The sequence below is a fragment of the Carettochelys insculpta genome, chromosome 11 (genome assembly GCF_033958435.1).
Source record: "Carettochelys insculpta isolate YL-2023 chromosome 11, ASM3395843v1, whole genome shotgun sequence".
Taxonomy (NCBI): Eukaryota; Metazoa; Chordata; order Testudines; family Carettochelyidae; genus Carettochelys; species Carettochelys insculpta.
The window spans coordinates 1943861-1959117 of NC_134147.1; the positions used below are offsets into that span (position 1 = coordinate 1943861).

At 60.7% G+C, this 15257-nt stretch overlaps 1 protein-coding gene across 2 annotated transcripts in view; it reads right to left on the minus strand.

Moving 5' to 3' along the window:
• Nucleotides 1-5082: 5082 nt before the first annotated feature.
• CACNA2D2 (calcium voltage-gated channel auxiliary subunit alpha2delta 2) overlaps nt 5083-15257 on the minus strand; it is a 521624-nt gene continuing 511449 nt past the window's right edge. Inside the window, exons 30-39 of one of the 2 annotated variants that reach the window (XM_075005174.1) lie at nt 14807-14901; nt 14316-14363; nt 13230-13301; nt 12369-12521; nt 10390-10442; nt 8905-8960; nt 8451-8574; nt 6341-6450; nt 5508-5596; nt 5083-5211 (exon numbers count right to left, since the gene is read on the minus strand). In XM_075005174.1, the coding sequence (XP_074861275.1) occupies nt 5083-5211; nt 5508-5596; nt 6341-6450; nt 8451-8574; nt 8905-8960; nt 10390-10442; nt 12369-12521; nt 13230-13301; nt 14316-14363; nt 14807-14901 (929 nt within the window). Of the gene's footprint in view, nt 5212-5507; nt 5636-6340; nt 6451-8450; nt 8575-8904; nt 8961-10389; nt 10443-12368; nt 12522-13229; nt 13302-14315; nt 14364-14806; nt 14902-15257 lie in introns of both variants that reach the window. The other variant, XM_075005172.1, reaches the window with a different exon arrangement.

Below are 15257 nucleotides of genomic sequence, written 5' to 3' on the forward strand. Positions count from 1 at the left end.
AGTCACAAGCAGCCCCGTCGCATCTTCCAGCCTAACCAATATGTTGCTTAGGGGAGGAGGTTTCCTGGGAAGGACCCACCTCTTTGGATCTGACTCCTGACTCCAGAGACGACTCTTAACAAGCCAGCTGGTTGTTGCGACCAAGCAGAAAACTGCCTGTTTTCTCCCCTCGCTGTTAGGTATTCCTCTGACCTGTTCCTCGACATCTCCCACAACAGCAAGTCCATCCACAGCCAGCCCAGGCAAGTCACTCCAGTACTGCGCCATCCTGCTGCGCTGTCTCCTCCTCCGCACTCTGCCCCGTCTGCCCCCACGTGCTGCCCCTGCTCTCCCTGACCACCTCACCTTGTCTCCTGCTCTCTGCCCTGCTGGCACTTCACTGGGAGACCTCCCTGAAATGCCTTGGGGCTGGAGAGAGCCGAGGAGCACAGGGGACAATGGGGGAGATCTCGTAAGAGTCCTCCAGGGAAAACAGAGACAGAGTCCGGGGAATTCAAGGGGGAAGCTGCCTCTCTCCCTGTGCCCCTGCCAGGCCTGCCTGCCCCTCAGCTGCAGACAGAAGGGGTGGCATCCGCACCAGAGAGGTGCCGAGGGAATGGCCCTACCAGGCTCCTGGAGGAGGGCTGTGGGTAACAGCCGGGTGCAACATGGGCCCATGAACCTGAGGATGTGTTGGGCATGTGTGTTCACAGGCGGGGTACCCACGTGGGACGGGAGGCGCCAGTGTGCATACAATTTGGTGCACGGGCCAGTCAATGCACGAGTGTGCACCGTTGTGCACCTGAGGGGGTGTGCCTGCACACGCGGAGGTGTGTGTTAGGGGCGGATGTGACTGGGCTGCATCGCAGGGTATGGCGCCCAGCGGGCATCGAGCTGTAGTGCAGGCTGGATCCAGGGTATGGCACAGGGGCTGACCCAGAACTACTGCTGGGGCTACCGTCTCCTTTCAGGGCATGGCCGCTTGGTGGGAAAGAGCCGGGCTTCTCTGGGGTGCTGGGAGCTGGTGGTCCTCTGCAGATCAGAGCAGTCGCAGAGCCAGTCAGCGCTGGCAGCCGCCCCGGGCCAAACCCAGGGTAGAGACCCACGACTCGCCAGCAGGTTCTAAGTGCCACTGGGCCCTCTCCGTACCGGCCAGCTGGGCACAGCTCAGCTGCCACATGTGGCGGAGAGACCCTCCACCTCTCTGCTCCTGGCTCAGCCCTGCCCACAACTACCCCTCTCCTCCCCACAGCCAATGTCCTCCTGCCCCAGCCAGCCACCGCTGTCCCCACTGGTAATGAGTAACGGCGCCTTGCCAGCTGCTCCCACCAGTGAGGCCTGCGTGCCGGGATCACGAATTGGCCCCTGGGCTGGCTAACCCTGCTGCTGCCCCGTGGCAGGGGATACCCAGAGACCTGCAGCACACAGGACTCTGAGCCTGGCACCACCCGCCTCTGGGGCCGACAGTGAGCACAGAGCAGCTGCCATGCCAGGGGGTCCGGGCCCGTGCGCTCACCAGCCCGGCTTTGGCACGAGCCCCTGCTCAGCACGCTCAGGCAGACCTCTCCCAGCCGGAGGGAGCTGCCAGCGACAGCCACGGGGCTGTGTGTTGGAGGGAGACGTGATTGCCCAAAGGCCCGACGCCGGTAGTTCATACAGCCAGCTCGGAATGGGGCTCCTTTGTGGAGACACGGCAGAGTAATGCCACACCCTGGTTCCTGGCTCTTCCTGCCCGGATGTCACCCCCCCCAAATCTAGCAGATTCTAGAGGAGCCTACGTCTGTTTTCTCTCCCTCCGCCTCTGGGTCCTACGTGCTGCTGAGCAGGGGACGCACTCCCGGGCTGCAGGCTGGTTTGTCCCCCAGGGGATGCTACTGCACCTGGGTAAGAAGCAAAAGGAAAGGGTGGGGCAGAAGCTCAGTGGGTCCCCGCCAGACGTTTGCCCATGTCACGAAGCAGTCGCACGATTTGGCACGGTCTGGCAGCCTCTGCTCAGGCGCCAAGAGTTAGGGATCAGGGTGAGACGAGGGGTGCAGGCCAGCAATGGCTGGGCCCATCTTTGCTAGAAGCAGCGGGACATGGGCCAGAAAGGGAAGCCATGGAGTCAGAAAGGTCTCCTTTCCAGGCACTCGGCTGCCAGTGTGCCAGGAGACGAAGTCCTTGCTAATGATGCAGCTGAGCCGGCAGCCTTGCGGCCAGTCCACAGAAGGGTTAAAAAGGAAGCTAAGACGACCCAGCGGATGTGCCAGAGAGGGATCTGTATCTATTCCAAATGTATCATGGTGCATGGCATGGCATTGCTGGCATTGCACTCTGCTCCGCTATCCTGAGCTGCACTGAGGTGGCACTGCACTGCACTACACTGCACTGAGCTGCGCTGCTCCGCTCTCATTCACTGCATTACACTGAGCTGCTTCACTCCACTCTGGTGCACTGCACTACACTGACCTGCATCATGCCGCTCTGGTGCACTGCATTGCACTGAGCTGTGTGGCTCCACTCTGGTGCACAGCACTGCCCTGAGCTGCATCACTCCACTCTGGTGCACTGCATGGCACTAAGCTGCACGGCTCCGTTCTGGTGCACTGCACTGCACTGCACCGCATCGCTCTGATCCAGTGCACTGCATTGCACTGAGCTGCATTACTCCACTCTGGTGCATCCCATCGAGCTGCAAAGCCTCACTCTGTTGCACTGCCTTGCACTGAGCTTCATCACTCCACTTCAGCGCACCACTTTGTGGGGAGCTGCATCGCTCCTCTCTGGTGCACTGCATTGCCTCACTCCACTATGGTGCAAAGCATTGCACTGAGCCACAAAACTGCACAGCAGGGTAGCGTGTTGCACTGCGTCGCACCCCTTCCCTTGGAGCTGCCTGACGCCACAGGAACCCGCGTTACCTTTCCCACCACTGTGCTCCAGTGCTGGGATGGCATCGCACTGCACAGAGCCACAAGCACGCGGCCCTGCTCCCTGCACTGCACTGCACTGCACTGAGCTGCCTCTCTGAGAGCCCACCCGGGAAGCAGCAATGAGCGAGGGTCCCTTCCCCTTCCCTGGCCCCCCAAACAAAACGGCAAAGGGGATATTTGGCTGGAGGGGACCCAAGAACGGCTGAGCCTGTGTTGAATGGCATTAGATTATCTCTGCCTGTGCCTGGCAAAAGCCCCAAGAGGGGCCCCGCCTTGCCGCTCTGACATCCCATCTGGGCCCCACTCGGGGGGAGGGGAGGGGAGGGGTCTTAGGAGTTCAAAAGCCGGCCCCAGAGATAGAACACGCTGCTGTGAAGACAAGGGGAGGGGCCCTTGGTGGGAACGTGAGTTGAGTGGCAGGTGCCCCGAGAAGCTTCTCCTCTCAAACCAGATCTGAACGGCCTGCGGGGCGGGAGGGGGACATCTGAAGCCATCTGCATCCATGGGTGACGTCAGGGCTAGAATGCGCTGGCTGCTGCTCGCCAACGGCCTTCACTAGTGTGCCCCTTCCCGAGTGTCTGCCAGGCTCACGCGGGGCAACCTCCGAGCAATGGTGTGCGAGGTCCAACTCCTCCCTCGGGGGCACAGTCAACGGGAGCGACATGCTGGCAGCACATGGCCCGTTTGGGGGTTCAGCTCAGGGATGCCCCTCCACTAGCAGCGCTGCCCCAGAGGCCAGTTCCTCTGGAGCGGCCGCTGGCGGGGGAGGGTGTCTCACTTCATGGTTACGCCAGACATGAGCCTGGACTGGAGTGTTCAGAGGTGCTGAACCTCACGGATGTCAAAGGGAGCTGCGGGGGCTCAGCACCTTCCCTTAGCCAGGCCCTGGGTGTTTCAAAAGTCCCCCTGGATCCTCGACACCTCTAAGTGCCTGGTGGAGAGTGTGCAGGGCACAGAACCAGGACACGCCACTCAAAGGAGTGGTGTGTGCCCGCCCTGATGGTGGCTGTCTGCTCCACAGAGAGAGAGACCCCTGTGACCCATCTTCCTGCAAGTGTCCAGGGAGAGGCTGGGCTGTAGCGGGAATGAGAAGACAACACGGGCCAGAAAGTTCTCAGCAATGCTTACGTCAACCTGCTCTACACCAGGGCTAGACTGATGAACACAAATGGCTTCTGAAGGTCTCGGCTCCTCCTCCCCATGTCCCCACTCCAGAGTTATCCACCAAAATAAAATAATACTGACCATGACGTTCAATTCAAGTTTCTTTTTTTTGTGTGTGTGTGTGTCCTTGCTGCTGACAATAAACACTTGTACTTCTTCAGGCTAAAACGTTGGAAAGTAGATGTAGAAAGATCTGCTTTAAAATCCTTAGGCTACGACATGATAATCAGAGATGGGAATAAGATGGATGTAAATAATGCGAGACTCAGACAGGATGGCATTGCAAAGCACCTAGGGATTGGGGAGCATGAGGCAGCAAATGAAGACGTCCTAAAACTACGACATCGGTTGTTGTTGGAGTTCAAGAAGCCACGGCGACTGCCGAGAAGTTAACAAGATCTGTTTTGATTTGGCAAGAAAACACCATTTTTCTCTCTTCTGTTTGAGTTTCCGTTTGGATGGGCAGGGCGGGAGGGCAGATTATCTCAAACACAGGAGTAATCCGGCCTTGGTGTTACTTCAATACTTTAAGACAGTGACATGATAAGACGCCTGTCCACGGAAATGACAAAACCTCCCAGAATTCCACGGGTTCCGTGAGGGAAACAAGAATGGAAAAAAGAAAATGGAACCAAAAAGCCAGGTCACTGTTCTTCAAATTTGGCCACCAGCTCCATGGAAGAGAGAGGACAGGGTCAAGGAGTGAGGAGCTCAAGGACGCTCACTGTCTGAAGAACAGAAGCCTTGGGATGGCTTGTATTTCCCCAAGTCTTGCTTGAGCTCACTGGTTGCCACCTTGCTGCACAGAGACGCTAGAAAAGCAAGGCCAGGTGGGAGACAAAGCAAACGAAAACCGAAAGGATATTCCAGGCTCCCGGGTGGAGCGAGAGGAAGTCCTCATGAGCCACAGCCAAGGTGTAACCAGAGTGACCGGAGGAGGAGAAGTTGCCCGTTTCCTGCATGCCTGGAGGGGATGGAGATGGTTTTAAAGAAAAGAACAATGGATGGGTTGGACCACATGGATGTTTTAAAGGCAAGATGCCAAGGGCAGAGGCTGGCGGCTGGCAGTCAAGTACAGGAGCAGCAACTGCAGGGCTAACAAGATGCTGAGGGAGGGCTTGAAGGAGGCCCCTCTGCCACAATCTGAGGTATCTTCCTGTGGAGACAAAAGAGGAGATGGGTTTCTGCAGGGATCGGGCAGGCGGGAGGGCAGGATCGTCACACACTTGGCAACGGGACCCAGGGCCAAGGCAGTCCCCGTGTGCTGACATCCTTCAGCCTGGTGCAGACGCACTCGCCTCAGGCGAGCTTTGAGCCGGGGGAGCTCTTATCTCCTGTGCCTGGCATGACTGTTAACGCCCATCCCCAGCAGACTCCACACACAGCCTCCGCCCTGCCCCTGCTCCCCAGTCCCCCTCTTCTGCAGCCCCTGAAGCCGGCTCCCCTGCTCACCGTTGCATTATAATCGAAGCAGATGTGAGGACCTTTCCGGTACCGGGGCCTGTCCACCAGCTCGCATTGGTTTGGATCTCTCGGTGGAGCTTTGCATGTCAAGGAAACCAGGTGGTGTGGAGACAGTTCTGGAGTGAGGGCAGAGGGGCAGGAAGTGGCTCGGGTGGGTGACTTATGGAAGATGAGCAATGGGAAAGGAGGCCGCCCAGAACGCAAGGGACTTCAGGAGGTCTGAGGCTAGGGAAGGACAGAGACCCGCCAAGATGTTCTCCGTGGTTCCGTCTCTCCTCACTGGTGCCCAACACTGCGCTGGGGCCTTGAACATTCCTCTAGCAGGAACTGGGTATCTCCACCCGCTGCCATCAGTCCCTTTCCTCTCTCTGAAGCCTTCTGCCAGGTGGTCTTGCTAGCTGTCCCTGCTCCCAGGGAGGACAGTCCCAGCTCCCTTAACCATTCCTCTCTGCTCACCTGGCCTGGAGACCCGCTGGGTGTCTCACACGTGCAGGCCCAAAGGAGAAAGAGCTGAAAGCTGAGGTCAAGTGAGGCAGAGACACAATCCGCTCCAGGGGCAGTGGAGCTGTGGATTGTGTTAGCTGCTTCTAAGGACCTGGGGCTGTGGTGGGGGATCCTGCCCTAGCCCGGGACACTTGGGCTTCTCCTGGAGCTGGCAGGCTCTGGTGGCTGGCACACCTGAGGCACTGTACTGGCCCTCGGAGGGGGGCGAATTCCACCCTGAACCATCCGCCCGCGGGAAAGCGCCTCTCCTCTCCTCTCCAATGCCCTGGGCCGTGGCAGGGGCTGCTAAGCCCCACGCAACACCCCTCAAAGGATACCTCGTATCTCCGCCTGAGGGAGCTGGGTGGACTCGCACTGGCTGCACATCGTCTTCTCTGCTACGACGAACAGCAGGTTGGTATTGGTGAGCCTCTGGGCGTGGAATAGCCTGAGGGAGGGAGCACAGCTGTTAGCCTGGGTCCTGTCTCCGGGGCGGCACCCTCTGTCTGCGAGGTGCTGCTCCCGCAGAGCGGAGCTAGGCCTGTCAGCGTGAGCGGGGAGCCCTGAGCCACCGCGACTCCAGGTCTTCCTTGGTGTGGCTGATCTGGGACCCAGAGCCCTGCAAGCCAGCACGGGTCACTACAGCCCTGCCCTCGGTGACCTCCCATGCGAGGCCAAGCAAGGTTCAGGTGCAAAGATTTCGCCCCATCTGGTGGCCCCGTGCAGCCAGGCCAAGTCCTCCCTTGCCAGGCTGAGAGGGCTCAGGCGGGTGTCAATGCTGCTGGCTGGGCGTTAGAGGGGAAAGGGCCCATGTAACAATGTAACAAAGCCCCGGCAGCCTGAAGGATTTGGGGCACACCTCACACGCAGCAGACTGGGCCCATGGGGCTGTCTGTACCCACACTGGTGTGGGAAGGACACAGGCAGGCGGTCGGTGGGGAGCACAACTGCTTCTCGGGCATCCGTGAGCAATCGTGGCCCAGCAGCCGAATCAGAGTGGTTATTATTAATTCACATGCACACAAGACTCTTCCCAGCTTGCGCTTCTTCCTGAGCCGGCAGGGCCTGAGCCTTGCCCAAGCCAGGGCAACGTGTCGCTCAGGCAGGAGATGAAGGGCCACACCCAGGCTGGGCAGCCCGGAGGAGGCTGCAGCTGCCCACGGAGAGGCTACAGCTCAGTGGTGCTGGAACTCTTTGTTGGGTGGGGGGTGCGGGGCTGTGCCCCCCAGCCTGTGCATGCCCCTTGCCGTCCCTGGCTGCGTCATCCTGGCGTTGCCAGCTCTCCCGGACTAGACACCACAACCGCAAAGGCTGTCTGCTCCATCTGACCTGGGACACTTGGCCACCTAGCCCCAGCGGGAGGTGGCTGCGGAGCACCAGTCTGGTGGCAAGACCTAGAGCAGAGCCCATGCAGGGCAGGCTGCAGAGCCCGGGGGATGGTGAGCGGCAGGGCTCCAGGGGTGCTGAAGTTGGTGGAACCCCATGGGCCCCTGGGCGCGGGGAAGCTGGGTGGGCCCCGTCCTCCCCAGAGCCCGGCCCATGGAGCTCTGCTTGGCACTGGGCTGCCTGTAGTCTGGGCACGCCGGTCCCGTGGTAGAGTGGAACGGGCCACTGGCTAACCTGGCTGAATTATGATCAGTCAAAGTGACCCATGTAACAAACTCGGCTCTCATTCACACTGGCCCCTTGCACAGACATGTCTAGCGGCAGCCTGGGACCAGCACACAACACACCAGCCTGTGGCCCTGGGAGGCCAGAGGGAACCTGACGGGGAAGAGAAGGTCCCTCTCCCAGGCGTCAGGGTTCCCCAGCTCCTCACTGGCTGGGCACGGGGAGGGGCTGTCTGGTCGGAAGGGTCTGATTGGCTAACGATGGTTCGGGGACTGACGATCTGGACCAGGGACTCGGCATCCAAATGGCACAAACCCAAGCGCACAAGCGCAGGCAGTGACGTCCCGCAGCCGCCTGTGACCCTGCAGGGGCTGACGGCATGAGCGTGGGGCCTCACGCCTGCAGATGCCTCGAGCTGCACTGCCCCTGCTCCGGGCCAGCCTTTGGTCCAGCCTGGGTGCTACTGCAAAGCGACCGGGCCGCTCTCAAGGAGCAGAGCTGATGTGGAAAGAGGCGACGGAGCCTCCTCGGGGGGCCTGGTGGCTCCTGCTCAGCGAGCGGCTTGGCTTTGCTGCTAACAGGAGCTGGAGGGGACCCACAGGGCCATCTTCACTGCTCGGCTCTTCAGCTGCCCAGCTCCTCCTCCTCCTCCTCCTGCACAGCCGGGCTCTCCAGCACCCACAGCCTCTGGAGCCCTCGGCAGGAGAAAGAGCCCCTCGTGCCCCCGCCACGGAGGCTGTGCTCCTAGCTGGGAGATGCCCCTGCGCACTGGGCTCTGGCTCCCAGGCAGTGGCGGCTGCTGTGGGCCCTGCGCCGCAGGCTCCCCCTTGCACTGACCTGGAGCAGTTCCCACAGTCGATCATGGTGTTGTAGGTGGCGTTGACCGTGCTGAAGTAATACTGCGTCTGCTTCATGATGCAGCTGGTCTCTCTGGCCTCCATGCTGTCTGCTGTGACGTCCTCTGCCAAGAGGGACAGGAGACACACCAGGTGGGACACCACAGGCGGAACGCCCTCGGCTGTTCGTCCCACCCCCGGCAGGAGCCCTGTTCCCAAAGTCCCTCGGAAGCAGCCAACCCACCCAGCCCCATACCCTGGGAAGCAAAACCAGGTACTCCAGAATCTCCACGCTGGGGCCGGCTGCTGCAGGGGCTCCCGGGGCCAGCCGACAGCCCATCAGCTGGGGGCAGTACTGGTCTCAGCTGCTTGCTCCCCTCTGTTGCCAGGCCTGGCATTTACCCCTCGTTCCCCTCGTCCTGCTGCGGCACAGCGTCAGCTAGGGCAAGACTTACCCGACTGGAACCAGCTGCTGTAGGTGAGGCCATACAAGAGGTGCTGGAACAGAGACCTTGGGGAAGGGAAACACAGAGCGCTTGGCTGATGCAAGAGGCCTCTGAGAACCCAGCACTAGAGGCCAGGCTCAGGACCGACTACACGGCTGTGGGCTGCTCCCCCTGTGGCAGCCAGTTTAACCCCTCCCTGACACACGGCTCACTAGGTCAGGAGCCAGAAGCAGACGCTTCTCCTCTCACTCTGTGAGGGAGATGGGTTTGCCTGGCTCCGAGCTACTCAGACATCACAAGGGCCAGCCCAGCCCAGCCCACTCCCCCATTTATCCGACCCAAGCCGAAGAGACCCAGCCCGAGTGCTTCCTTTCCCCAGTTTCCTCCTCCTCCGGGTGCGGAGCTCCAAGCAATTCCTGCGTTCGGCAAGTGGAACTGGGCGGGAGACGTCACTGACTCAGACAGGAGCAAGTAACACACACGGGGCAAAACCTGGCTGGGATTCGAAGTGCCACTTACTGACAAGGACGGTTTTCCTACCCAACGCCCACAGCAGGCGCATGTGCTCTGCAGGAGCAAGTGTAAGATGGCACTGAGGCGTCCTACCGGCTACGAGTGTCTCTCCATCCACACAGACAGAGCCAGACAGAGCCAGCTAACCGCTCCTGGCGCACCAAACCCCACTACACCTGGGCACCATCACAGTGCTGGGACGAGCACTAAAACCACAATGTTCAAATCTGGGTGAGGAAAGTCCGTATTCAGACCCGTAAGGCCACCTGGCTGGATTTTCAGACCTGTGTTGCTGAGCCCCTGCAATGAAGTCAACGAAGCAACTTATTTAAGTACCTAATTTTTGACATCCCTGTTTGAAACTTTTCGCCCACCTGTCCAGAGAAATGTGTAAATGCTGCCTGGGCTGTGCATGTGCCTGGGTGTGTGGGACAGAGAGAAAGATGCTGACTAATGGGAGTATCTAATGCTGTTTCTGAAAACACCAGAGCAGGGGAAGGACCAGGAGACGGGGGTTGAAATGGACACATGGAGATGCAGGCTCAATCTCAGGGAACATTTTCTGATCCTGCGGCATCTTAGGCGGGAAAGGACGCTCCCGAACAGAGCGAGTGGTGGAAGCCCCATAGATTTAGAAGACAAGTGACAAGCCCCAGAAGCACGGACTGTAGGCAATTCTCCAGTCCAGGGGACAGGATGGATCAGGTGGGCGCTATTCCACCTGACTTCTGTCACTAGCAGCCTGTCACCCTGCCTCATCGCAGCCTGGAGAGCGGGAAGGGCCCTTGAGAGGACATGAAGCCCCGTCTCCTGCCCTCGTGGTAGGACCAGGCACCATCTCGCCCATCCCTGAGGTGTTTGTCTAACCTGCTTTTGAACATCTCCAATGACAGAGATCCCACAACCTCCCCACTCCCCAGTCTCACTCCGCTGGGTGCTCAGACCTCAGCAGAAGCAATGCTGAGGAAGACGGGGCCTTACCACGCGGCCGCTGACGTCCACCAAGCCAGGTTCAGGAAATCTGCCACTGTAGGCTGGGAAGAGAGAAGGAAACGCCATGTCAGCAGAGCCGTCCAGAGACCTCATCACAACAAGCCAGCGGGCGGCAGGGTGGGAAAGACGCTGCTCCCGGAGATGCTGGTGCTACAGCCACGTGGCCAGGGGGCTCCGTTTGCTCGTCGCCCTGTCACATGACTGGATTTTTATATTAAATATGGAAGCCATTTCGTGTGTCCAGCGTGTCTATTGGCCCCAAATACTGTGCCCAGGGGGCCGTGTGAAGCAGCTGATGGAAGCTGGGTCTGGGCGTGCTACTCACATCTCTGGAGCGTGCTGGTAGGTAACGGCACGTTACCAGTCCTGGCTCCGGAGCTGTGTTAGAAAACGTTCGAATGCTGAGCTTCCCAACGGAGGTGTGACCTGAGCCTCAGCCAGGACAATGGGCTGAACAATGGGGGGGAACCAGGTGCTCAGACCCCAAATCCACATCCCAGATGCTCGGGACTTGTCAGTGGGATGCAGCGCACTGGCCCCATGACCCGGGCTGAGCAGTCGAACTGAAAAGAGCTGCCCAGACACAGACTCCACCTGCCATGCGCGGGCTGGCCAAACCAGCGACCAGTGGCATTTTGCCACAGCGGCTCACCTGGGTCAGGGGAGTCTGACCCCCAAGGGCCTGATGGGAAGGAGAAAGGGCTTTGCCTCCAGCAAAAAGAGAACCATGAGGTGGGCTTAGCACTCTCCATCTGGGCTGGGATCTTGCTTCTTTGTGCTGGGGCCTGTCTCCAAGGGCCCATGTCCCAGCATGTTGACCTCCGCGGGCCGGATCTACAGTTCTCCAGTAACTAAGACTCTGTAACCCGAACTTTCAGACCTTCAGGAGTCAGCACAGAACGTGGCTGGCTGCCCCAGTAGCTGTAATTGACAACACTTCTCTCTCACCCTCTTCTTTCTTTTAACTAACAGATCTTTAGCTATTTAGAGCGAAAGGTTTTTGGGTGAGTGTGGGAGTTTTTGCGTTAGATCCAAGTATATATTGGCCTGGGACAGTGGCTGGGTATCTAGATCTCAACACAAGATGGGCTGGGAACTGCTCTGGGGACAAAGGGTTCCTGGCCTATCGAAAGGCTACATCAGGAAGTGGGGCGGGAAGCCCAAGCTGCAAAGCAAGTGCAGCTGGTGCCCTGAGAACGTGCAGCCTGCTTCTGGCACCAGCGGGGCAGAGTGTCGCGTCAAGTCCCGTCCTGCTGGAACTCTCAGCCATGCTGGCGTTTGTCGTTAACACACTTGCTTTGACCGGCTCTAAAGCAGGGTGCCTTCGACGGCCGGCTCTAACGCGAGCGTGTTGGGCACATCCTTCCCACACTGAGGGGGAGGCGCCAAAGGATGAGCTTACTTGGAACGGCTCCCTATGCCAGGTGAGACAGGGTAACTTTGGGGGTGGGGTGTACCTGGGAAATGGGCAGGTGGCTCCTGAGTACATGCAGGCAGCTCCTGTAGGAGGGTGGCACCACCTGCTGTTGTGCTGGGGCGTAACGGGGCCTGGGTGAGGCTCGCTGTCCCCCCAACTCCGTTGTGTGCCTTAGAGGGGCCCAGAGGTGACAGCCCATCGCGCACACACACGCACAGAGCTTGGTGCCTCTCCAGGCCACGTGAAGACAAAGCCCCAGCACGCTTAGAGGGAGCCCACGTGTGGGAGATAAGAGGCTATTTAAGACTCTGCCCCAAGGGGGAAGCTGTCCCTTGGTGAGTTGTGCTGCACAAGGCGTGAGACACAGAAGGGGGAAAGCAGCCCTTTCCTGCGCCCCCCGGCACGCAGCACCCGGGGCTCTGGGCGAGGACTCTGGACGCATCACCCCAGCCTTGGTACCCGCGGGCATTCTGGGAGGACTTCTGCTGCTCTGATTGGCTGCTCTGCCCTGCCTGGCTCTCAGGGATACAGCCCCTGGCCCAGCACTCACCACGAACACCCCTCGGGGGGCTGCTCCCGTGTTGCTCTGGGCTTCCGGGGTGCACACCGACTGGAAGTCGTAGGACTCCTTGCGCGTGAAGAAGGAGTTGTTGTACAGGGCAGACATCAAGTTAGCGTCCACCTCGCTGAAGAACTTCCCCACCTGGACGAGAGGACCCCCGAGCGGGGGGCGGGTCTGCGCTTAGCACGGGACATGTGGACGCTGCACTGCAGGGCTCCTATCGAGTTCCCGGGCCCAAGCTCCCCGGTGCAGCACAGGAGTCAGGTTCACAGTCACAAAAGAAGGGAGTCTGGCGGGCTCAGCTGAGCTGCCCCCACCCGCGGGTGCGTCCTGACAGCCCAGTGCAAAGCTCAGCGCAATGAGAACGACCCAGGGATGGGCTGGGGGCGGCTCTGGACTGGCCCCGCTGTGGGAAGGCTGAGGACTGGCATGGCAGGGGATGCTGTGGGCCCAGATGCAGGGGCACTGGCAGAAATAAGAGGGGCTCGGGTTTGGAAGAGCAGGGGGGCAGGGCAGGACTGAAGGGCGCTGGCGGGGCTGTGGATGGGGCAGCCCAGGGTTGGAATTGCAGAGGGGCTGGAGGCCACCAGTTGCGCACGGTGGCAGGGCCGGTGCTCCCGTCCTTTGCTCTGAGACATCACTGAGCTGTACCGTGAGTGAAGAGAAGCCCCAGAAAGGGACTGCAGGCAGGGGGCTGTTGCAGCTCCTGAAGGGGGTTAAATCCCAGCTGCCAGCCACAGGCTGCAAAGGAGCAAATCGCCAGGCCGCCCTGTGCGCCGACCAGGATTTCTCTGCCTGCCTTTGGATCCCGCCACCTCCCAGCCCAGACCCTCCGTCTCTGCCACTCACCTGGTACCAATGGTCTTCCTGGTTGGAGAGCACCAGAAAGCCCCCGTCGTCAATGAGGACGCAAATGAGGTCCTGCCGGAGGAGGAAGGAGAACACACTGGTCTGACACAAGCTATAGGCTACATGCTGCAGGCCCTGTGGGCTCAGCTGTGTCCAGACACCAGGCCCAGGGCACTGCATTGCCCCTGGCAGACAAGTGGCACATGAAATCACAGGACGGATGAGAAGGGCAGCCAGCTCTCCTGGGGCAGCCGGGGCTTCCCTCGGGCTCTCCTTCAGGACGCTTCCTGAAAGCACCTGGGGCTTCACGTGTGGGAAGTTTAGGGAGGGTGAAACCGGCCACAGCTGGGAGGACCAGCCTTTGTAAAACGTGTGAAAGCCAAGCCGCTGGAGCGCCAGCTGACGGACCAGGGACGGGGACAGAGGAAAGGTTGTCTGCATGGCTCCACCTGCCTTTTCCTGCTTTCCAAGAGCCACAAAGGCCCTGTCTGCCAGACGCTTTGGGGAAGCTGGGCAGGGCTTCCTCTGCCATTTCCCCCAAGCTACAGGCTGGGACTTCCCACCGTAGCCCAAGCGCCTCTGGCTTGGAACCTCCTTTGGGTTCTAAGCACTTCTCCCGACTCCTGGGAGTCCAGAGGCTCCGTCCCTCCCTCTCCCTTGGGGCACGTGACCGTGATCCCTGGCTCGGCCCTTCTCAGCCACAGACACGAGGTGCCTTGCAAGCGCCATGAGCTCCGTTCTGGGGGTGGGGGAAGCGCCTGGCCCCCGATCACCCCGACAGTCAGAGGTGACGATGGGACCAAACCTAGCTGGCTGCCCATGAGGCAGAGCTGCCTCCCTGCGGTAGGACAGACCGAGGGGTTAGCGGTGTGACCACAGCAGCCCTGCAAGGCGGCTGGCGGACTGCCAGAGAGCGCACCCCGCTTCCGTGCACGCACCCCGGCTGCCTAGGGCACCAGAGCAATGCAGTGCTAGGCCGGCTCAGCACGCACTGGGGCTGCTGTTTACTGCTGTGCTCAGCACTCAGCCCAGGGCCAGCCAGGGAAGGGGGCAGCTGCCCTCCTGAGCCGCTAGCCCACCGCTCACCTTGTTGTTGGCCTCGCAGTCCATCTCGCAGCTCGCGGAGGGGTCGCACTGTGCATGGAGCAAACACAAAGGAGGGACTGGGTGAGCAGACCGGGAAGTGGGGTGTCCACAACTGCCGTGCCGCGTTCGGAAGCCGCAGCCCCTTCTCCATCCGCAGCCCGGCTCCCCTGGCTGCAGCGCCTGGTGGGGGTCAGAACCCGGCAGGAGCAGGACACGGGGGGTGGGCTGGGGGCAGAAGGGGCCGGAGTGGAACAGGGAGGGGCTGGGTAAAGGAGGGAACCCAGCCTGCGTGCGACAGAGGGACGGGGAAAGCTAGGGGCTGGCTGGCAGCAGACACAGCCTGGGCCGGGCTCTCTCCCGGAGCAGCACGGCCCGGTCTGACCCGTCACACCGGTGCTCCCCTCTGTGCTAACTACCATCCCGCCGGCAGAACAAACCCAGCGGCTCTGCTCGGAGGGGCCCCAGCCCAGCTCTCCCCCGTCCGCACTCACCCGGCGCGTTCCCAGCTGATCCCGGTCTGTCCGATTACTCGCCAGCACCTTAAACTTTTCAGCCCACGCCTCCAAGTCGAGCTTCACTCCGACCACTGGGAGAGCAGACGGGCAGGTCACAGGGCGGCTCCCTGTTGCGCCCACCCCACGCTCTGGAGAGGTGCCTTGGTGTGGCCAGCGAGGGTCCCCCTTGCACCACATCCCCAGGAGCCGGACTGAGTCGAGGGCTCAGGATCGACCTCCTGCTTCCCCCCAGGGCCGGAGGGAGGTGGCTGCTCCCCGTCAGTCACACTGTGCAGCGGGAGCCCTGCACTGACGGGCACAGGGAGCTCAGCTTAGAGCCGGGCACGCTCACTCATGCAGCAGCACAGCGGAGCCCAGGCCCGCCTGGAAGCCACTGAGCTGGGATTAGCTACTTGGCGGCAGAGGGGCTCCTCCTACAGACGGCCCA